The sequence below is a fragment of the Lagopus leucura genome, unplaced genomic scaffold (assembly GCF_019238085.1).
Source record: "Lagopus leucura isolate 7727_CA_CO unplaced genomic scaffold, USGS_WTPT01 Super-Scaffold_100018, whole genome shotgun sequence".
NCBI classification, from domain to species: Eukaryota; Metazoa; Chordata; class Aves; order Galliformes; family Phasianidae; genus Lagopus; species Lagopus leucura.
This window is the reverse complement of record NW_024962272.1, coordinates 3,920,226-3,944,713: the sequence shown is the minus strand read 5'-3', so window position 1 is coordinate 3,944,713 and position 24,488 is coordinate 3,920,226. Positions and strand designations below refer to the sequence as shown.

General features: G+C 37.0%; 1 protein-coding gene across 7 annotated transcripts in view; it reads left to right on the top strand.

Annotated features, from left to right (window-relative positions):
• Nucleotides 1-24,488, top strand: part of NFIB (nuclear factor I B) — a 109,111-nt gene that overhangs the window by 55,245 nt on the left and 29,378 nt on the right. For 4 of the 7 annotated variants that reach the window (XM_042877377.1, XM_042877376.1, XM_042877375.1 and 1 more), the window contains exons 5-6: nt 14,376-14,507; nt 16,963-17,147. In XM_042877377.1, the coding sequence (XP_042733311.1) occupies nt 14,376-14,507; nt 16,963-17,147 (317 nt within the window). Of the gene's footprint in view, nt 1-14,375; nt 14,523-16,962; nt 17,148-24,488 lie in introns of all 7 variants that reach the window. The other 3 variants (XM_042877374.1, XM_042877372.1, XM_042877373.1) reach the window with 1 other exon arrangement.

Below are 24,488 nucleotides of genomic sequence, written 5' to 3'. Positions count from 1 at the left end.
GGTTCCTTCTTATTTCTATCTGTTCGTAGTATTTGCTGTCGATTTAAAAAAAAATCTTGCTGTTGGTTCTGCACAAACTGAAGAACAGTAGTTTTGTCCCTTCTGCAGAGCATTCTCTTCAATTGTTACCTGATTTGTGATTATATCTTCGTTATTATTCTCTGTAAGAGTCAAGAGTCAAGATCTCACCTCAACTAATTATTTATTTATTTATTTATTTGCTTTAAAATAGTTTTTGTGGTAATGGTAAAACAGCATAAGGTTTTTCTCTGAAGTGGTCTCAATCCCTTTATGCTTCTGTGTCAGCTGTAGGAGCTTCCAAGAAATGCAGTGCTACATGAAAGCTTGCTGAAGGAACCTTTCATAGCTGATCTCCATGGTTCCCAGCTGTCTCAGTTCTGTTTTAGCTCTTAGGTCATTTTGCTTGCTAAGAACTGTAGTCTGTGAATTTGTTCAGTTTTACCTGCCTGCTTCATTCCACATTTTTCAGCAATAAACAGTACTATTGTTCTGATTGCTTGAGTTGATTTCCAATTAATTTTACTTTACTTAATTTCTGTGCTATTGAGTAGCCAGAGTTTTGGACTGAAGCAATCTTTGACTGTCTGTGTTTCCAAAACTGAGAAACTACTAGCTTGGGTTTACATTCTTGCCTGAGTACCCTAGTCTCCAGCACTACTGGTCAGAATTGAACTTTATCAGATACCCGTCAGTGAGGTTGCCTTTCAGAGAATGTGAGTGTCTCCCATTCTTGTGAAGGCACCAGTATCCCACTGTATAGTCTGATGAGTATTTTACTGCAGGAAATATAAGTTTTTTGCCCTTTATTGTGTTTGGCTTCAGCCAGTTTCTGAGGTTATCCTACTGCTGGGGAAACATTATTAGGTAGTATCTGCTGTGCTTGCCCTTGGAAACCAGTATAGTGGGGAATGGATATGTGGCAGCTCCTTGCATATTTCTTCTATTGCAAATTTCTCAGATGCTTGATATTTCCGTGAAAAAAAATATATATATATATGTACCATGCAGTTCGATAGAAGAGTGAACATCTGGAGAGATGACTGTATGAGTGCTTCTGTTGTGATCTTCGTAGTTTGTGCAGATTCTCTAGTGCACAGCCATACATCACAAGGAGTAGAAACATGACTTCAGTATTCATGATTGGGCCGGTATATGGCATTAGTGAAATTAAGAAAAATCTAACCAAATTACATTCAAGTTTTCCTCATACCACAGACAGTTGTAAAGCTCCAGAGTTTGCCCTTTTACTGTTATCAGTTTTTTTCCTGGCATACTACTTCCAGGATGTCATGATAAGTTTAAGAAATGTTGTGTTTCTTGCTAAGTTTTGGGAAAGTCAACTGTTTCAAGGCTCAATTCTAAGTAGAAATAAGTAAGCATATCTGAAAAGTTGAAATTCTAGGTGGTGTAAGTTTGGTCAAATGCATTATTCTTATATAAAACCTAGAAAACCCTCCATTAACCAAAATCAGTATTATAAATAAAATTTGACTTGTATATAAAATGATATTATAAATACTTACTGAAGAAAAAAAGAAGCTCATGGCACCATTCTACTGTCTTTGAGTTTCTCTTCAAAGGCTTGCAGGAAGATACTGTAGTTTGTGCCATTATTTTTCTACACTTAAATAGTTAAAAAATGCTTCTAGCTTTCGTGATTTTTGAAACATATGTGAGGTCTTGTTGCAGAGCAAACAGAAAGAATTGTAACTGCACAATTTTCTCCAGACCTTTCCTTTGCTATTTACTTTCCAAGTTACTAATCCTCCAAAAATCCTAAAGCCTAAGAAAGCGAGGAATCATCCCTGAGGATGTTGAATTATTTAGAAACGAAATCAAACAAGGCAATTGGGATTTCAATTTCTGTGTCTGTTGTCAGATCTTGCATAAGGTATTTGTTCTTTCTTGTAACTCATTTTTTCCAAATGAGTGTCCTACTGATGTTAATAATGTCTGCCTCGTGCCTTAGCTTCGTTTTTACTGATTGGAAATTTATCCAGACAGAAGTGTGTTGTAAATCTCTATAACCTTCCTTTTCCCAAGTTGCTGTTACTGAATTCTGTGTGTGTCTATCTCATTTCCTGCAATAAGGTACTAATATCTTGTGAAGTAGATTGAAATTGCTGCATGATCGAATTTTCATAGTGCTTTTGCAATTCTTAGCAAGATAAAACTGTGTAGGAAAAGAGTTTAATAATAATAATAGTAATCCTCTTCTCCATTTGAAGTGGGAGTTACTTAAAGTGTAACAGAAGTAGCTACTTATGCTGTAAAAAAAATACATCAGAGGTAATAGGCTAAGAACTTCTGAACATCTTGATTTATTAACTGATAAGTAAAGATACTTTCTCCATAAATCATAGGAAAACAGGAATATCAGAAAAACTAAGCAGAGTTTATGCATTTATGTCTTTCCTTCTACGAGCTAGCTTGACAAACTTCATTAACGTAGTTACAGGCAATTTCAGCAGTAATCCTTGAGATCTATTTTACTGTTGTGGAGTTAGAACACTGTGCATGTTGTAAGTCAATAAAACAGGCATTGTTATCAGTGCACACTGTTGCCATAAAACCTGATTCATGTGAATTTCCTTAGTACCCAGGTGTCTAGAAATGTCAATATACAACAAAGTGAATTTTAATTTTGCAGTTTCTCCATCATGTTTCCTCCCTCACACCTCACCCACCTCTACCAACATTCAAGAGTCAAGATGCCAGCATACCATTAAAACTGAAACAGCGGGATCACCTTCATCTGTTCATTGGTCAGCAGCTGTTGGACCCTCCACTTCTCAGGTCCCAACCCCCTTTGCTGGATATTCCTCTTCTGGACATTTGTCCCCTTTTGCTTTCTCCCCATCCACTGGACACTCCATCCCCATTGGTGTTCTTCCCAATGGCTCTTTCCTTCTTGGGCCTTCTTCTCAAGGACCATCAAAGATGGACATTCTCATTTCTGAAGTGAGGGAACTAAAAGAGGAAGTAGTTAACATGGTGCAGGAGTTGAGAAAGGTAACAGATCACCTTGGCTTTTTGGTGGCCTGTGGTGGAATGAGCTCAGGTTTTATTCCAGCTTCTGGTGCTCCTTCTGAAGTTTAATGCTTTAGAAACTTCATCTCCATCTAACTTCATCTTCATCTTTCAAAGGTGTACCTTGATGAGTATCTGTTAAATGTCTTTCTATGATTTTCAGTGAATTTTCCACATTTTTGTGTATCGAAGCACATTTTAAAGTGGTTTATGTGTTGTTAGTAACTTTCTTTACATCCACTTTTGTATTTTTCAATATTTCAAAATACTCTTTAAATATTGTATGGACATATACACATGTATATACACACACATACTTATATGCGTCTTAGGGCTCAAACTGACTTTTCTGTTTTTAACTGTGTGCACAGTAATAAAATGCTGCCACTTTATTAGTTTTTATAATTTCAGTGACAGTAAGTAAGGGGTACTTTTAATCAAGAGTAACTTTTCAAAGTACATATACAGAGAATTCTAGATTTCTAATAGCATTCCAGGATCAAATACATCCATATGATGTGCTTGTACAGAACTGATTTTTCTAAGCTGCTTCAGCTTATACTTGCTGAGGATACAAATATAATATTTGTTGCTTTGTTTTTATATTGTGTATAGACTTAAAAGCACTTTCACACAGTAGTGGATGATCAAAATATTTCACATGCATGAACTTCTCTGCTCAGTTTAAGATAAGTTTAGAAGGAAGGAACACCATCCAGAGGGACCTGGACATTTTCAAAAAGTGGACATGCAAGAGCCTAAAGAGATTTAGCAAAGCCAAGTGCAATGTGTTGCACGTTGGTTGAGGCAATCCCAGATACAAGTACAGAAGAACTCATTGAGAGTGGGCCTGTGGAAAAGGACCTGGTGGTCCTAATGGACGAAAAGATGGGCATGAGTCAGCAGTGTGCTCTTACAGCCTGGAAGGTGAATAGTATCCTGGGCTGCTTCAGAAGTTGAGTGGCCAGCAGGGTAAGGGAGATGACTGTTCCCTTCTGCTGTGCCCTTGTGAGGCCCCAGATGGAGTACTGTGTCCAGGCCTGGGGCCTCCAGCGCAGGAAAGACATGGATCCATTGAAATGGGTCCAGAGTGCCACATAGATGATCAGAGGGTTGGACCACCTCTCCTATGAGGAAACGTTGAGGGAGTTGTGCTTGTTCATCTTGGAAAAGTCAAGGCTCTGGGAAGACCTCACTGTGGCATTCTAAAATGGAGATTACAAGTAGGAGGGTGACCAACATTTCACACTGGCAGTGATAGGACAAGGGGGGATGGCTTTAAACTAAAAGAGGGAAGAATTAGGTTAGATGTTAGGAAGAAATTTTTTACTCAGAGAATGGTAAGGCACTGGCACATGCTGCCCAGAGAGGTTGTTGATGCCCCATGCCTGGAGACATTCAAGGCAAGGCTGGATGAAATCCTGGACAGCCTGATCTGGCAGGTGGCATCTCTGTCCGTGGCAGGATGGCTGGAACTAGATGATCTTTAATGCTCTCTTCAACCTAAGCCATTTTATGATTTTATGATTCTATCATGATGTTTTTGCTGTCCTGTTAATTGATTATTTTCTTTCTTTGCCTTTAAATCAACATAGCTTTTAAAAACTCCTTCAACTATTTTTCTACACCTATTTTTTTTTTAAGCCCTAGATGTAAAAGGGCATTTTCATCCTTATAAATTTAAGTACCAGTAGTTCACTTAAAGTTGACAATACAGAAAGAAATCTATTGCTGTAGACTTAATTTAAAAAAAGCCTACCATAGAGGAACCACCGATTTTTTTAAAAATAAGACATAATGTCTGTTCATTGATCGCTAAAAACATCTCGTTCTGCTACGAGGAAAAAAAGAAAGAAGAATGCAATTTGTAGCCTTGCAGACAAATCTCCCTTGCTCATGCTATTGTGTACTTTCACAGCGCTGATGCCAACATAACAGATGATAACTGGGTAGGAGAGAAAAGCCATACCAAAGAATTCTCTGTAGGTTGCTCCAAAAATAATACCTGCTATTTATTTCCATAGAAACTACAATAGATACACTGAGCGCAATAGCGCTATATGATTGAACAAATTCTCACCTACAGAACATTATTTTAGAGCATAGTCACCAACATTACTATGCATTTTTCTGCACATGTAAAAACTTGCGCTAGCGGAGGTGACACCCCCTGTTGCTGTCACCACGACTGAAACACAACACCCATCACCTCACTGTGCTCACATCCACTGTTTGGTCTCCATCAACAGTCAGCAGGCATCAACAAATATCAACAGGTGCCAGTTTTTACTCATGGAAGAATCCAGTGACGTACCTTTCTTTCTTACACACGTCCATGTCAGATGCCATTGTGTCAGACTGTCTCTCTGCTGCCACCTGCCACATGGCAACAAAATGTAACGAAATATTGATGAGAAAGTTTGATCTCTACTGTCGTACTGCCAACATCCATCCCTGGTTTTGTGGGCTGACATAATAAAACAGAAGGCATTATTTTCAGAGCAGTCCTCACATAACAGCTTTAGACCAATTTTTGACTGGTTCAGAATTTTCTTCAAATATTCAGAGTAGCAGATGATGAGGTTATTAATTGGGCAGATTCTGAATAACTAAAGAATACTGCAGTGTTCAGAAAGAAGGACAGAAAGAAAAATACAGTATGAGACACAATAAGAAGTTTACAAAAGAGTTTGATTTTTTGCATTTCTGGAAATGGCTGTTATTTACTCAATAAAGTCATATAAAAAACCTCATTATAGGATCTCTGTCTATTATTTTGAAAAACATAATGCGATAAGACCTATTAATCAGTGTTTTCAACAAATAATTAGTGAGTAGAATGTACTCAGGGTTAGTATATTTTTCTCCCATACATATCAGTGAAAGATGTAAATGTATAAGGATATTTTTCATATATCCATGGCACCTATTCAGTTATTGAAATTAGTGAGAAAATGCATGTTTTAAAGCAAGATTTGTCCCAGAATGTTACTTGTAATTGTCCTACTTTGAGTTAGAATACTGTTTTATATTCTATTATATATACACTATATTCGATTTGTTGCCGAATAATAAGCTTCAGTATTAGTTTTGAAACTTCTCAGATACTTTGAATATCAAAAATTGCAGATAAAGTATTATTCTGTATGATCTGACCTATTTTTCAGTTACCAAAGGAACTGCTATTCAGTACTACGTGAATGATAGGTTCCTGCATTGCCAATATTTTTCCATTTGTGCTAAAGTCGAGATGGAAATACAATGAACACGTACATTTTTTAGGCGCTACTCCCTTTTGTCTTTATCAATAGATTCTTTCTATTCTGTGTACATTGATAAATTTGAAAAAGTTTTTCACTTCTTCTTTTCACTACTTTCATTTAGGCTGTATCAAACTCAATTGTAGTCATATGTGAGTTGACAATTTTATCTTAGTTCAAAACCATTCCCCAAGTGGATGTATAATTACATTAATATATCACACCTATTAAACCACCCTAAACGTACAAATATAGATTACATTAGTCATAGAAAGGAGATGCCATAACCTAAATGCCCCTAAATCAACAACTTACCTTAAATTGGAAATTGTGAATAATTTTCTGACTTTTGCAGTTAAGATTACAGCATTGATTTCATTTTCGAGGCCAACTTCCTTGGATCTCAGTAATAAGAAGATGGTATTAATAAAGTGCTCTACCTCTTTTCCTTTGGATGACTTTCTGTAGGATAATTTAATTAATGACTAAAATGTAAAAGTCTGTATAATTTGTTTGACTTTTTAATTAGTTTTTCTCACAGCCTCCCATAATGCTCTTTTACCACAGCTATGTACTGGAATTACACTTCTTAACAATGATTCATAGGTGATTAAGTGGTCCAGTCTGTTTCTACAGAGAAAAAGTTAAATAAAGAAGTAGTGAAGTACATAAAATGCATTCTAGTTACTTAAAGGTTATTTATGGCAATACAGAGTACTTGGAACACTGTTTTTTATAGTATGTTCTGTTCTACTCAGTAGCAGCAGTGCATTTTTGGCTTTGTGCTTTTTATTTCCAAAATCCTATTCCGTTTTTCGCTGGTAGCCACCCCACTGAGCTTTGAGTTGCTCATGACTACTTCCTGTATGACATCTGATGGGCTGCACTGGTGTAGAGGTGGTTGGATAAGCGGACCCTGATATCTGGGTGAGGAGAGAGGCAAGAGGGCTGTGGATGTGAAATCTGGATTCTGTTACTGGCCCCCGTGGGTCACTACAGATTTGGTGACATTATCACCTCTCTCCAACTGCAACAGCCCAGCTCCTCACAGTCACACGAGTGGGACCTGTGTCTTGGGGTCTCACTACTGCACAACACTTTTAGTATGTGGCATGTAGGGTGAAAAAGGCTGACTACCTCTATGTCAGAAGAATAATGCATGGAAAAAAAAATGTTTTCTATAAGAAACAGTGAAATTATTCATACTGAATATAGCTAGTGATATGAATCTGTCAGACTTCCTGTTACCTTCTAATAAAGGGTAAGAATTAAGAATTACTGCCCAATGTTCTTACAGAGAAGCATGTCATAATTTCAGCCTAATTTTAGTGGGAATAGATGTAAATTTAAAGACATTTAATCTCATGTCAAATAACACTATCACACTAACTATAGGATTAAGTCCGTATGTCCTACAGGTAAACATTTTTTGAAATTTCTTTGGGAAATGGAGGTTTCTCATGTTTTTATCTTTAAGATCAATGTTCTAATCTGGCCATCATAACTTTACTCTTTTCCTATTTCATAAACTGCTTTTTATAAAAAATGAAAATAAGAAAAAATTCATTTTAGGAAATGCGTATGCAGATTTCCAAAATACCCTGATTTAAACAACCATTCACTAGCATATGTTATACTTTTCAATTGCAAGTGTTTTTTAAATTCTGTGAGTTGGAATTGTACTGAATTGTTTTGCTTTATATTTGTAAAAAGTAGGATACCCTGTAAGGCAGGGAAGAAATTCATTTTTATCAGGTTAGTCACACACAGCAATAGAAACCATTTTGGAACTTGATGACATGGAGATCTTATTTTTTTCCGTGATATGCCAGGATTTGCAAGGGCAGGTAGATACAATCCTTCTGTCCAACCCCTTTCTTGCTTAGGTAATGGATATCACTAAGTTTAATATATCCCACAGAATGTGAGGAATGACAGAGAAACTGCTGGCAGTGCTCTGCAAGTTTGCATAGACATAAAGATGAGAAAAATGATGCTTGAATTCCATCTGAAGAGTTTCTGCATTTCATGGTATTTCAGTTAGTTGAAAGTTCACTCGTCAGTTTTTTCACTTAGGTATAAAAATGCTTTTTGAGAAGTGCAAAAAGGATAAATATAGAATGAACACAGAAAACTGCCACTAGATTTCTTTTTTTCTTGCTTTTCTATAGCTTTTGTAAACTGGAATATTATTTAGTGTTTTTCTCACCAGATTGCAGTACTGAATATAGCAATGGAAGAAATTCCAGTCTAGTTCCTCCAGTTTTTCACTGCCGATAAGAAGATATAGTACAAATAAATTGTTTTGCTGCTGTGAAATGGCAAAACAGCACAACAAAGTGTTAGATTAGCCTTGGGCATGGTTGCTGACAGGATAGCTAGTATCACAGTCTGATAGACTGGTTTCTTCAACTTTGGAGGTGCGCCTGTAAAAATAACACTGGAGCTAAACAGACAGATCTGAAGATAGAAGATTATCAAGTGTTTATACACTGAAGTGTTCTATTTCAGTAGTATAAAATTTTCAGATATAAACTGCTTTCCTTTACTTGATGTAGAAGCAAAAATATAATGGAAGTCAAGCTTTTAAATTTGAAGCGAGCATCTCTCTTTATACCTTCACCCTGACTGTTCCTCACATTCAGAACACTCGGAGCTGCTAAGCAATATGTCCATGTGCCTGCATGTAAGAGCACACTGCTTCTTTTAGAAGAGAAAACACATGCGTCTTCACGCTGGGAGTTGCTATATGTTACTGAGAGAGTCATCAGACAGAACTGATCTTGATGTTTTTTTGGTCGATTTTCCTCTCATGAAAGCACTGATTATCAAAACTGATTTTCCTTTCATTTTATTTTCATGACAATAAATCATTAGGAAAGCTTCTTTCTGTTCCAAGATAAAACTTACAGTGAAGTAGAATGAGACACTAATAAGCTAATGATAAGTAAGATATTTCAACAACAGGAGACCCAGACACTAAGCCTAATCTCTGCATAATGCTGAGCAGGAATGCAAAATATCAAGCACTTCCAACATCTAAATAATTAGGTCTTTCTCTCCTATTTACTCATACCACAGTTCCCTTCCCTTCCCTTCCCTTCCCTTCCCTTCCCTTCCCTTCCCTTCCCTTCCCTATCCCCATCCCCTTCCCCTTCCCCTTTCCTTTCCCCTTCCCCTTCCCTTTCCCCTTCCCCTTCTGCTTCCCCTCTCCTCCCCTGAGCACATCTGAATGCTGCAGTGCTTTTATGAAGTTGGCTGTGCTTGTTCTTCACATGCAATGGTGTAAAACAAAGCAAGTTCTCCTGAGCACATTGGGATTTGCCTTGATTCCTCACAATATCACAGCTATCTGCTGTGAATTCAAAATCTTCCTGAGTTTCCACATGTGCTTCACACAAGTGTACCTATAACATGTGGTAAAGGCAGTGGAGTGAGGCCCCCCTGTATATAATGTTTTCTGGCAACAGAAATAAGATCAGGTACAGCCTCTGGGAAGTGATCAGTTCATTTAAAGCTGTAGCTTGAGGGGATGATTCTAATAGACTGCTGCTGATGCTACGGACTTCATGTCTTTCCCACTTTCCCTACAGCTCTAAAAACCAGTAAGTTGAACATGGCTTTATCTTGATTTCTCTGGAGGCGGTGCAGCACTAACGAGCTGTAAATGAATCTTAACAGATTGCTGTCTGCAGAATTGTTTCGTGTAAGGGAAAACCGGTGAAATTAAGCAGTACGAAAGATATTAATGAGTAGAGATAAAGAATAAATTGGATTAAAATAAATTTAATATTTGCTTTTGACTTCTTCCTACTCTGATTTTGAGCATGTCTCCTGTCCTGTTGTGGTACTGTACAAGACAGCAGATCAGGTACTGAGAAACAGGCTGGTGGATGTTCAAATGTGCTCCAGATCTCTGCCTGCTTTCAGTCAAGCTCTCGGAACAGGTGGCTTGAAGACCGGTGTGTCAGTGTGACACTCATCCAGGGAGATGCTTGAATCCCAAGCTGCTTCAGACTGGGGAAAAAGATCTTTGCTTTGATGAGGAAATTGTCAAAATTCATGTTTCATTAGTGTTTCCTAAGGTTCTTTGGAAGTGAACAACACTTTAATTAAAGGCTGACGTAAACACGTTTCTACACAGTCTTTCTCTGCAGCGCTTTATCACATTAAAATTGATCAAAATTGTTGCCTTGGGCTGTCTTCAACAGATATACATCTGGAACACCATTTGTGCAAGCTGCTGATGAGCAGGCAGCACACGCTGTGCTTCATAGCACAGTTCTGCTGCCTTCCTATGTAGACAGATTCACCTGGCTGGGAGATGAGATCCAAGTCTTTTCTATTTGATTAATCCCTTTGTTCTTTGATGTGATGTGTTAAAAATTATAACATGCCCCTGTTTGGGTGCATAATTACTTCATCATCACAGTAGTATAGGAGTACAAGCAAGAAAGATTGGGAATAGGACTGAGACTTTAAAAAAAAATCCATTTTTCACATTTGAAGAAAGTTTGAGGCAGGACAGGACACAGTGTGTTCTGATTAATGTTGACCTTTTGATAATTTTGTCCAAGTGTTTTTGGCATCTTTCTGCTCTTCATATATACTTAGCATTTTTCCAGAAGTCTAAAAATAAATCATACTGGAAACTGTTTTATTTTCATTCCTCATGTAATAAGGATTGGAATTTCATTCCTGAAACTCTGACACAGACTTAAGAGCAAGCAACCTATTCCTGTGACCTCTGCTGGTCACTCATTATGCAGTTATCAGTATGTAACTAAGCTGTGTGTGGCAACTAGACTACATCTCATGACGTGAAAAAAAATCAAATATGTTTCAAAATGAGAAAAATGTGTGTTTTCCACTGTGTAGAAGTTACTGGAAGAATCACTTTGAGTCTCTTTGTTGCTTTACTCACTCTCTTTATTTAAGACACCGCAAAACTAAAGACAGTGAACAACTGTTTTGCCCTTTTTCAGCCTCTCTTCATTTTTGTAACTGGTTACTCTTCAGAGAACTGTAAGCAGTATCCTTCCTTATAACAGATATGAGCCTCCTCACCTGCTCAAGGAGGACGTGGCTGAAGCTTTTTTCCTTACATAGACTGTTATTGTTCCAACTCCCTTGTCAGCTTCATCAATTCCTTGGCAGTGAGAGGCCCATGAATGCTGCATTAAGATGTCAGTGTATGCAGGATGCCAGGGAAGTGGCTATCTGAATCACATTGCCATTCCAATGCCAAGTGCATGATTTTAATGGCAAGGCTGCCACATGTGCTCTAGCCATTATTCTCTGCAGTTGCTTCTGCTGTGTACGAGACTTCTGAAGGTACTTTGTGGTGGTGTGCCACACAGTGTATTTGAAGTCCCTGTTTTGGCTGCTCATTAGTATTTTTTTGGCAGTGCTGACTTTTCTGCTAATGACTACCAGTGGCATTCACCTTAGTGAGGAAATAGTCTTCTGCATGAGAATTTCATTGCATTTGCTTTGCAGTTTACTCTGTCTGTCTTCTATGTGCTGACTACAATTCTCTTCTCCACAAATAGGAGCAGAAGAAAATGACATGTTTTTAAAGGAACTGCGAGCTTTATCTTAGTCACCAATTTCCTTTTCAGAATATTCTTTTCACATTAGTGATGCCTCTGGGGGGTTAATGGATATTCTAATTACGTTGCACTTCATGTAGCATTCTTCTTCTGAGAAACTAAAATATTTTGGTTTCGAAAAACACAACAACTTTTGCTTGTTTAATGAAGTAACAGCCACACACCAAATTAAATCTCTGCTGCATTCCAGCAATCAGAGATGCTGACATGTGCAGACCTTCAGGAGCTAGGCAGCTCCTTCTTTCATGAATTCTTTTGCTGAATATGGGCTTCACATAAGGAAGAGATTTTCCACTTCCAACACATATTTTTTTTCTTCCTTTGGGAAATTCAACTGCAGTACTTTTAAATTGAAGAAAAATCCAACTTTTTTGTACATTCTCTTATTTGCAATGGACTATATGTGGTTTAACCAGAAAGATACGTGATTACCAATACCTTCTGTAACAACTGTTGAACAGAAAGCCCAAAAGGTGTTAGAAACACTTCTCTTTTTCTCAGACTTTGCAGTGTTTCTGCAGTGGCAGAGTGTTCATACCATGAACCAGAGTACAAAAAGACAAAATATTTGGTGGATTCTGTATCATGACTCTTTCTGCTCTTGACATGACAAGACCTCATTTCTGTTGCGAAGGTGTGGAACTAGGAGCTTATATTAAGAAGCTAGGGCTGTCATTCAAGCAAAAAATAAAAACATAGTGAAATGTTTCAAATTAATTCCAGAATTAATGTGCTTTTTTGTTGTGTTGGCTGCTTATGCAAAAATTAGTTTAAGAAAATTGTCTTTCAGCTTTAGAAAGGATTTTCTAGCTTAGTGGAATAAATATTCATCCAAACTGCAACCATTTGGAAGTTATGATCTTTGCTGGCTGCTGATGGATTCAAAGAAACAAAAATATTCTTCCATTTTCTTTCTCAACAATAATTTATTCACAAAATTTTTATCAGACAGCTGGAGGTGCCTCTGTTAGCACTCAGCATTTATGATAACAACAGAAAGTTGCAACAGATCAGTATAATAAAAAACATACGGCAGCCTTTGTCATATCTGTTAAAATGGAAAGAGAGCTGAATTGCTTTGTTGTAAAGCAATTCCTCGCTCTTGTTGAACACTTCCCTGAACAAAATCCTTTCTCAGCAGCCTTTCTGAAGGGGTCAATTGGTAAGGTGTCTGGGACATCAACAGATGCACCAGCTATGGGCAAAGGGCAGAAGAGGTGTTGCGGGAGTGGTGGAGGAGCACTTGTAGGATCTGCCCTGCCTGGCAGCAGTGCCTCTGTCGAGTTCAGCCATGCTTGCAGGGCAGATGGGCAGCACAGTCTCAGTCTAAGAGAAAGACTTTCAGGGCCAAACCTCTCACTTAAACTCCAGTCAGTTCAGAAAGTTTTGGTCTGATTTGGTCTCAGTAGGGCGTTCCCACTTACAGAGATCTTCCAAGAAGATTTTGTGTTCCTCAGAATAGCACAGTACAGTGCACTAATATTAGAAGTGCCAAAATCACTTTAGGGATGAACACGGTCCATGTAGGAAAGTCAGCTGCATCATGGCCCCAATCCAGTAAAGTACTTAAGAAATGAGCTTCACTTTAAACATGAGTTATTCCCGTTGATTTGAAATGGAACACACTTACAATGCTGATGTGTGTCCTATAAAAATATTAAAATTAACTTCGAAATAATTTAATTTGATTCGAAGCGCAATTAATTAATTTAAACTTTTGGAAAGAATTCGGTGTTTTTGCTTGGGGCAACATCAGCAACCCTGTATGGTAGAAATCATTTGCTTTTCCCTGCTACTGCAGCCAACAACCTTCATGTAGCAAGTCCTGTTGATACGGAAACTGAGAGGAAGTGGGAAGGCCCTACTTGACACATGGAAAATATGAAAGAGAAGAGTTAAAGCATCCTTTATTCTTAGGAAGGTTACATTGTTTCAGTATGGTTTTGAAAAGGGTAAGGGAAGGGTTTTGAAATAACAAAATAATAAATACCATAAAATGGCATGTACATGGCAGTTACCCTACACACCTGAGTGTAGGTGTTCCATTAAAAAATGCAATAACTGTTATGTGGCTGTTGAAGGAGGAGATGATTTGGTGATGTTGTGGGGAGCTGAGAAGTATCTAGGGAGGTTCTGAAGACATGCATTTCTTTGCTGTTTGGCTTCTCTGGTATGAAAGGAATGTAGTTTCTGTTTCGGAGGACAAAGACTAGCCAGTGGATTATTATTCATTCTCAAGTTGGAAAGTGATAGTTTAAAATTAGTTTATTGCTCATAGGGGAGTTGGGTCACCAAACAATATTTGTGCAAGAACTGCAAAAATAAACACTTACAGTTTACAAAATCATGTGCCCTGTGATGGACTTTTAAGCTAATGTCATTGCTCTGATTAATTTTACTTTTAAGCTAATGTCATTGCTCTAATTAATTTTACTTTATCTTCTTATTGCAGATATGTCTTCTCCTACAATGAAGAAACCTGAAAAGCCTTTGTTTAGTCCTACTTCTCCCCAGGATTCTTCACCAAGACTGAGCACTTTTCCCCAGCATCACCACCCAGGAATCCCAGGAGTTGCACAGAGTGGTGAGGACTACAGAGGTGGAAGAAATTCCTCCCTATTTGTCTTCTGATCTTTCCTACTTTGTGATAATGATGCATTTTACAGAATTATGTAGACACCTAATGCCATTTATATTACTGTGGGGACAGGAACAGAACTGAGTATGTTGCAGAGGTTGTGGTAACCTTGCAGAGACTTGCGGTAGTTCAGGTAGTATGGAAAGAATTTAGGATTAGGTCTAATAAAGAAAGTAACAGAGGAAAAATTCTCTCTGTTTTTCCTCCTTCTACTTTTATCATTATTATTATTATTATTATTGTAATTATTATTATTATTATTTCTGTGAGTGTATTGCATTTAGATACCAGAATAGGTAGGATTGCATACAAAAGAGAATTCACCATTATATTCATTACATGAAATAACTGCCATGCTTCTTTTGAATTCTCTGTGATAAATGATTATCAGCTTTTTTTTTTTTTTTTTTTTTTTTTTGAGTTCCATAGTAAATCCACACTAGAACTTCATTTGAAGTGTGAAGGAACTATAAGGGTGATTTTTGGGAAGGGAAATCACTGTATGTTATATTGTGGTCCTAATAGGAAAGACAGGGAAATTCCATCACCAGGGTCTATTTCAGTTGAGAGCTGAGAGTTACTCTGATTCTCCAGATGAGAACACAGTACACAGAAGTCTTCCCTCAGTGACTCATCACCTCTCCTTATACACTGCATAGAAAGGGTTTAATTTCTTGAGCAAAGCTGGATGTTTTGAAGAGTGAAGCAAATCTGAGCACACCCTTTTTTTTAACATGCAGTTCTACTTTGAGAAGTTTCTCTTTTGTGATTTCCCTATGATGTGGAGGTTTTATCCTTCATCTTACATGCAAGAACTACATTCCCCTTAACATCTTCTTACTGTATTGTGAAAGGAAGCCTGAACTCATTCTGGTCTTTGTGGATTTCCACCGTACTCAGTCACAATGGAGATGGAATGGATGTTTTCCTACTCACTTGAGTTTGTTTTGCAGAGTTCCCATGACAGAGCAGTAAATAATGTTTTATAAGTTAACTGAGTTGGTGGAGCAGTGATTAAAAGAAATCATTCTCAGAAGTTTCTGTAATTATTTTTGACCCCACACTTATGTGTTGACACATTTGCTTTTAGTGTATAATTTTTAGGTGTATGTGTTTGAATAACAAGATATAATTGTAACCTAATTCCATAGTTCAGCTATTTACTCACTGGAAGATCTGATTGCTATCTGTACAGCATATTCTTTTTTGTCAGTGAGCAATGTTTTGGGGATTTGCAAGGTTTTGATTACAAAGTACAGCAATTTTGGAACATTTCTAGCAAGGGCAAACTTCCATTTGGTCTCAGCTCAAAAATAGAAATCCACTTAAAAATTAAGCTGGAAAAAAACAAAGATATCGCAGATAGCCCAGTAGAGCACTGTTGGTGTGCTTGTGCTGATATAGTACAGAAATGGGATGTGATGATACTCGTGAACAGTTCGCAAAATACCGTGCTTACACAGATCAGATTTTGCACCATCCCATTAAGGAAAATGAGCTCAGCACTGTCTTTTCTTTACTTTTTCTGAAATCAGCACCTCCTTTAAACAAGCCACATGTAGGTGCCCACCAGCTGTGTAGCGAGGGGCAAGGTGGGTGTCTGTGCAGCCCGGGAGAGGAACGTTCTCCACTTCCAGCCGGATGAGGCAGGCATGGCAGGACATACTGTACATTCCTTTCACTATGAAAACACTGCTGGTTGTTTAGACGTGACATATAGTCTATAGATAGAGAAGTATGTGTTTGTAAGGGCTGGGAAGAAAGGGAATGTAAAGCGAAACATGTACAGTGTAGAACCCTTTTTTTTTTTGCCAGAGATATTTTTATAGTATGGACTGGTTTCCCAGGCCCTGAAGTTGAATGTTCATTAGCATTTTCAAAAAGGTCAGCTAATTATTCATGGCTTTATTACTGAATAGTTATTACCCATCCCCACATGAAGCAGGTAGAGTGCGATACAGTGATGAATCACTGTTTTCTTAAGACATGGTGGCTGTGTTCTCATCTGTTGAAATGATGTGAATGAAAGTGTAGGTTTTATCTATTTAGTAAAATATTTATTCTGTTTATTTAGGCTACAAATTGGAAAATTTTATATTGAAGTGTTTTATGGTAAAGAATAATTACTGCCTGAAGAAAAATAATTTAAAAAAAAATGAAGGCATAACCCACAAAATCAAAACAAGTTATTCTATTTATGAATTCAAAAGAGAAGTGCTTTCCATTGCCTGGAATGGTGTGAAGGAAGGACACGAAAGACTTCTGTAAGAATACCATGAAACAAGAATACAATGTGCAGGTTTATAACTGACTTCTTAATTTTCTTGTTGTAACACAGAGATGAAGAATTTTAGAAGAAACAACATGCAAATTAATTTTAATTTTATTTTATCTTCTCCAGTCATCTCAACTAGAACTCCACCTTCACCTTCACCATTGCCATTTCCAGCACAAGCTATTCTCCCTCCTGCCCCGTCTAGTTACTTCTCTCATCCAACGATCAGATATCCTCCCCACCTGAATCCTCAGGATACTCTGAAGAATTATGTACCTTCTTACGACCCGTCCAGTCCGCAGACTAGCCAGGTACTGTAAAACCATGCGAACCCTCCAAAAGCAATCCAGTGAGGAATGTGTATCTCTTCCAAGATGTTTATACTGATATCTCACTAGTTCTACTCTCAGAGAAAGCTGGGAGCTGGAGCACTTTTCCTTTTTGACTTGATTGAATAAAAGGAGTAAGGTAGTCATATTAACTCACTGTTGCTCTGCCAAGCAAAAGAGAAATGCTTGCACTCAGAGCTTTGCCAGTGCCAACACCACCAATCCCCATCCCACATCCCTCCTGCAGGCTGGGTGCTGCTGTGGCCTGAGTGTCAGGACAGAAGTGAAGCTCCTGCTGCAGGATGGAGCCAGGCATCTGCTTATACATGCGCACACATTTACACACATGCACAAACATACAAGTGTATTTACAGACCAGCAAATAAAATAAAGTCCGGCAAGGTAATGCTTGCACTGTTTCATAGACACCTGACATTGCACAGATGTAAAGACATTTAGTGAGCACAGTGCAGATTCTTGGACTTGTTTTTCCTTCCTTCTGTAGGGAACATGCAGCAACGGAAGAGTTTCTGACTGCTACACTCATTTAGGCTTGTCTCTGATATTGGGAATTAATGTGGTTTTCATTAGAAAAGTAATTTGTACAGGACTGTGTGCAAAACTGCTTTCCATGATAGCATCAGCACACAGCATTAACATGCGATCTGCACTATGGGATAAAGTGCAGCCGAGTCTTGATCTGTCAATGCTTGGAGTATTTCCAGTGTCAATGTAATGTAATCTTTGCAGCTTGGGCTGGTATCTGGTTTGATGTTTTGTCTGAAATGTTCCTGTGGAGTCCTGTAGCTTGTGCACTAGCATGTGTTTGGGAGAGCCTTGGGAATGCGCTGAAGTGGCAGCAGGCAGGTTTTCCTGCTCCTAAGAATTAGGTTCCTTTGGAAGAGTTGTCTTATGAGGGTGAGGAGATTGTTGTGTTGATGGGTTTTTTCCCCACAGATAATGACAGACCTTTCAGTACGTGTTTCAGGCACAAGAGCAGTAGAACTTGAGACTGAATCAAAGTTTCTATGTTGAATAACAAATAAGGCCTCTCTGGGCTGTTCAGAAGGTCACTGTGGCTATTGTGCCCATGGGCAAATGCTCCAACCCAGCTGCATGAAATTTTATGTATTAAAAAAACAGCAAAAACAAACAACAACAACAACAAAAACACTGGGTTCATAAAACCAAAACTTACTTTGATGGAAAGTCTCAACAAAGTGATTTTTGTTGGTTACAGTATTAATGCAAATTAAACCAAAAAGTGAAAACGGAGTATGTCGGCTTTAGAATACAAATTGCTAACTGTGCATGAATTGAAAGTCTTTCAGTCCTATAGCATTTTTGCTGAGACTCAGCTGGGAACATTGCACGCAGGACCTGATTTCAATTTGTGTAAAATTTCCATGAATAACAAAGTCTAATTAAGACATTCATTAAAAGTCCTTAATGTTAATTCAGTGCGGAAAATCTTAAGAGTTCTATTGGATTTATTTTTTTAAATTGATGTCTTAATTAGGCACTATTATGGAAAAAATTATGCAAATTAAAATCAGGCCCTTAGTGTTATGTGTTTCTTTAATTATTCAGTGCTTGTTTTACTTACATTTTCATTTCTTATATATATTAAAAGAGCAGATTAGTTGATAATCTCAGATTGTTCAGTGTTCTGGTTTGGATCATCGCTGAAAAAGCAAATAACTAAAAGAAGTATGTGACTTTCAGTCAATAGACAAATGTATCATCTTTTGATTTTGATATTGGGAACTGTATTCACTGAGTTGGAGAAGCATTTTCAACTCTTTGCCCAAGAAGAGTTTTACTCTTTTACCTTATTAGTAGTTAAATGACTGATCTTAAAAGCCCAAAAGACAAAATTTTACTCTGCTGATCCTTTCAGAGCTGTAGTGAACTGAAAACATTTCCTACTCTTGTGCTGTGGCACTGTAGGGAATAAAGGACAAATTGGCTTCAATTTACTACTCTGTCACCTTTCATAACCTTTATATTAAGCTAATGTTTTTCATTTCATTTGATGTTTGATTTAGTTCCTGAGAACAGGAGGCAGGATTAAACAACACCAAGTATGGGATTCCAGGCATCTGTACCAGCTATTCTCTGCAATTTATTATAATTAATCTCTATTATTACTGAAATCTCTTTTAAATTTAATTCTTTAAAGTTCACCTCTTAGATATCGCCTGTACTAGAGGAGTTGCATACTCAATCAAAATATCTCCAAATAGAACAGCTAGAGGATGGCTGTACAAACAATAAAATAACAAGAACATTTTTTCTTTTTCTTTTTCTTTTTTTTCTTTTTTTTTTTGCTTAGGAATAGAAGCAGCCGTCTGTGAAGTTTCAGTGACAAACAGGAATTGTTCTGATACAATGGCATGCTTTGAGCCAAACCAGTTTTTCTTTCCTAAATAAAACATGGATTTTTATTCAAATAAATCTAATTATTATAAAATGCAAAACTGCATCTGTAGGAATACCACATCAAATTTAATTATATTTTCCCACCTCAAAACATATTCATTTGGATTTCAAAAGGAGTACTAGGATGATAGTTTTAATTTCAGCTTTAGAAATAGAAAGAATGGATACCCTGACAGCATTTACCTAGAATGAACTGTTCCTTCTCAACATCTTTCAGTAATACACTAATTTAGATTGTTACAACAAGCAACTGAGATGCCTTGTACTCCCCACAGCAATTTTGAGATTAATTACATTAGTGCTGCACTGATTATCGTGAGACAGTCATGCTATTCAGTGAAATACTTTTAAGTAAAATTAGTTTAAAGCTATAGAACCCCCATAGGTTTCCACTGGGGGAAACAGTGGGCAATTTTCCTGACATGATGTTAAATACCCCAAATTATGTGTGATGAACAGTCAGGAAGTTCAGATAGGCCCTTTGGCTGCAGTGAAAAATGATGCAACAGTGGATGATCCTAAACAAAAGAGCCATAGCTTTAAGTTTCATGAGTATCTGTTTATTATCCCATGTTCAATCTGGAGAATAAATAAACAAACATATTGGAAAGAAATGGATCTATTCAGATAAAGAACTGAACTTGCCTGTGAATGGAAATCTAAGAAGTTCCCAAGATCCTCAGAATTAATGTACTTTCCAGTAGTTAGGCAATACTGCTGAGATCTTTTTATTGTATTTATTTTAACTTTTCATCTTAGCTTACCATATTGCTGAATGAGATTTTGTGTTTGACTATGTATTCATACTATGACGGGGTCCTTCCAGTTAAATTGATACTGCTTTCTTCTCACATGCTTCATCAAAAATGAATCACTAGTTATGTGTCTCATGTGCCTACAGTATTTATCCATCTAAAGAGTACTGGGGTCTTCAAATCCACTCCAGACTTTGAGCATGCATTTCCTTTATGAATGGTTGCAGCTGAATGTTTGAATGCTTGGACAAACTCACCTTCTGTTACTTACTCATGTTCACAAACACTTAAAATGCTAAATGAGAGTGCATGAAACAATACATAGAAATAAAATCACCAGGCACAACAAAAAGGCAAATCTAATGGTTCCAAATTTAATGCTCCATCAAATTAAATAGAATCATTCCCTGATTGAGGTATGGTTAGTCACAGGAGATGAAGTCTACAAGTGAGATGAAGGATATGGCAAGTAAAGCAAACAGTTAACGTTAATTCTGCTGAAGGTGAATCCTGGCATCAGTGAGGTTTTGTTTGTTTGTTTGTTTGTTTGTTTTTTAACTGAGCCAAGCAAACAGAGTCATACACTCTTGCAAACTCTTTGGGCTTGAATTATGAAGGGCACAGTTTACAGGTAACCTCAAGTCAGATTTTGTGATATTATTTGTGAAATGTGCTGATCTCAGCAGCATGGTAATACTGCTTCCAGTTTGAATAGGTTACTTATCTGACTCTTTTCCTCTTAAAATAATGCCTCATGTTTGTTATACTGCAGTACAAGTGAACCTACCTACATACTGACTAAAATTCCCAGGTTATTAAAACATAATTTGTGGCAACATGGATCAGTTTGCAGCTTTATGTTTTAACAGTTTTATTTTTGTCTGAAGACAGAAATATCTGAACTGCTAGAGAAGAGCTGCTGCTGGAAGCTGGTGAGGCTGCTTGTTTTCCTCTTGTAACTGATTGGGATATTCAGTTTTTGTCCAACAGAGGATGGATACACCTTACTGGAATTCCAGGCAGATACTTTGTAATTCTTCAGTACAATAACTTTAGTAATCTGGCAGTGAAGAGGGAATTCTTGTGAGGCTTTCTTTGGGCTGGGCAAGGGGTTCCCTTTTGGTTCTTAAGAGAAAAAGCAAAGTTATCTAGCACAAATGATATGTGTGCATGCAGTTTCTCTGGGATAGCCATAAACTTTATTTATTGACATTAAATAGTCTCAGCTTCTTGGGGATGCATCTTTCCATCATAATTTTTAAGAAATTATTGAAGATTAAATGAAGCAATTTATTGGTTTTAATTGTAATTGGAAGGCAGAGAGAGAGTACTAGGTCAGATTTCTGCTGACAAAGGATGTAAAGATGAAATTGCAACTCTAAATAATTATTTTGTATTTACTCATTTTTAGTTTAATAAATATACATAAATATAGATATACAGCTAAAAGTCTCTGGATTACATAAAATGTCATTAAGTCCAAATATACCTTTTGAACATTTACCTGCAGAGAAATTTCCTTTCTCTTGCTTGTGTAACATGGCTTGTTCAGCTAAGGAAAATATCCAAGGAAAATTGAGTAGTTCCTTTGACTTTATATGTCAACAAATATTTCACATTTTATAAGCTCATGGGAAAAAGTGTTATTCAGAATGAAGGATTCTTCTTTTATTTTTTTATTTTATTTTTTTTTTTAAATTTATTTTTATTTTTTTTTATCTTATCCATATCTGAACAATGGATGTTAAAGCTCTGCAGCTGCTCTCAGTTTCAGCTGCACTGCGTTAAGAGAAAAGTTTTCTCAAATGGATGAGATTCAGAACTTTATAGATCAAAGTCAACACCCTGATTTCTTTCAGAAAGAAATACAGATATGATGTTGTCAGCCAAGAACTGGCAATAACTTGTTTTTTTTTTCAGGAGCTAATTCCTCTGGGCAGACAGGTAGCTGCGTGTCACACCTCCTGAAGCTTTTGTGTGGGATCTCTCAGTGAGGTCTGTGTAGGATGTGCTGTAACAGTCAATTACTGAGGTATTGAAAACTCTAGTGAGATTCATCCTTAAAAAAAGTAATGAGAGGCACTATTAAAAGGCTAAATGTTTTTTTCTCTTGAGACCATAATGTCTAATAGCAGGAAAAAAGTCTCCATAGACTTGTTTTTGCTAAATATCTTATGGAACTCCCCAGGTTCAACCCAAGGAGAAACTCTTACAGTGCCTTACAGTCTCAGTGGCAGCATTTTATTTATATATGTATATATATTAATGCTTAGTAGAGTGTCAAGATACTGTGTTGTGTTACTCAGATAGGCAATATCTTGAGCATGTATTTTCTACCCATTTGATGAAAATGTCCCCTGTACTATTGAGCTGTCTTCCATGAAACAAATGGATGGGTACAGGTAATATAATATTAAGATGTCCTGTGAAAAAAACTTCCAGCTTTGAAGAGGATTTGTTTGTATCATATTACCAAAAAAAGGTGTTAGGAAGAGGTAGAAAAACAAAAGATATTTCTTTCAATTTCATTTTACAAGCAGATTTACTGAAACATTCATCACCCCCTGTAGATTCCACAGAACACAGTAAACAAAACAGAACTATTAGTTATGAATTCCAGATGTGGCCAGTAGGCAACTCTTAAAATATTTTGTACAGTGGACCAAAATATGCAGAACTGACTCTTCTGCATTTTCATCAACAAAATGAATTCAACCAGTGGTCTCGAAACCACACTACTATAGATAGAGTTTTGTAATATTATTCACCACCACAGTATCTAACATAGAACTGGAACTGTAAAGAGGATGCAGTGGTAAAGGATTTCCAAATACACCAGACCCATCGTGACAAGATTACACTTACTGGTAGATCGCTCAGCTGCAATTGGTTAACATTGATGGGAAACGCTGCTTCTCTTAATAACCTTTTGTTCAGAGGTGCAGATAGACTGCTCCCCAAGTGTAAGGTCTAGCTGGAATAACATAATTTTTATGAAGTCCCAAACTTCTTTCTGAAACACCTAACACAGTACCCTAAGTAGCTATACTAAAACATATACAGAATTTAGATAATTTCTTGTCTTTTTTTAAATTTTCTTTTTATTTTGTTTATTATTTCTTTGAAGATGTTTATGTTTAAGATTCTAAGGACAAATGGAATTGTTTTATTTGGAGTTTGGACTTACAATAATAAAAAATTGTTTCTTTCTAAAAACAATTAATAAAAATGTATTGTAGTTTAAACGTAAAGTACATGTTACCATTTAAGCAATTTACTTGTTTATGTGAATTGTTGTAATACCAATCTCATTTTACCATTAGACTTGGATGTTTCATCTGCAGTTGTTGGTATTGCTGCCTTAATATGACAACACACAGATTTTTTTAATGCTAGAAATAGTGAGCTTTATGACAAAACGTTCAAAACTACAACTGAAAACCTACTGGTGTTTGGTAAAATCTGTGAACAGTAGTCCAAGGGGAGGATGATTGACTACTGTTTACAAATCTGTTAACAAAACCCCAGCAGCAAAACCAGCTACACTAAGTTCTGATTTTAAGAAAGTTTATATTAATATGTTACTAATTACTGTTCCGACTTCAGAGGTAAGGATTTCCTGAAATCGTGTGTAGTACAGACAATCAGATATTAACTGTCTGAGTTAAGTTTTGCTACATTTAAGACAGTCTGTGGCTCTGGGCAGTTAAATGAGCTTATCTGTGATAATTCAAGATAGTAGATATTAAAAATCTGAAAAATGTAACGCTAATCTAAAAATCAAGTTAGCCTCTAATCCAACAATAAAAAATATATGACTACATAAACTGGGGCTAAATTTGGCACTGCGTCTTCTTCTTTCTCTCATTTTCAAATACACAGCTTGTTTATCTAACACAGCTGCCTTCCTGTAATTTGCTTGAGGTTTATGCCTCAGGCTTCATCGTTCTGTTTGTGAATCCATTGTACAGACATACTGATGCCTCAGTTGATGGTAACAGTTGATTTTTCACCTGTAATGCATTAGTCTGAAGAATCTCTTCAGGGAAAATTGGAACTAGAGACTATAATTTGTATTTAATACAAGTGGAGAGATGTACTGTACCGCTGTTCTGTTCTGTACCGC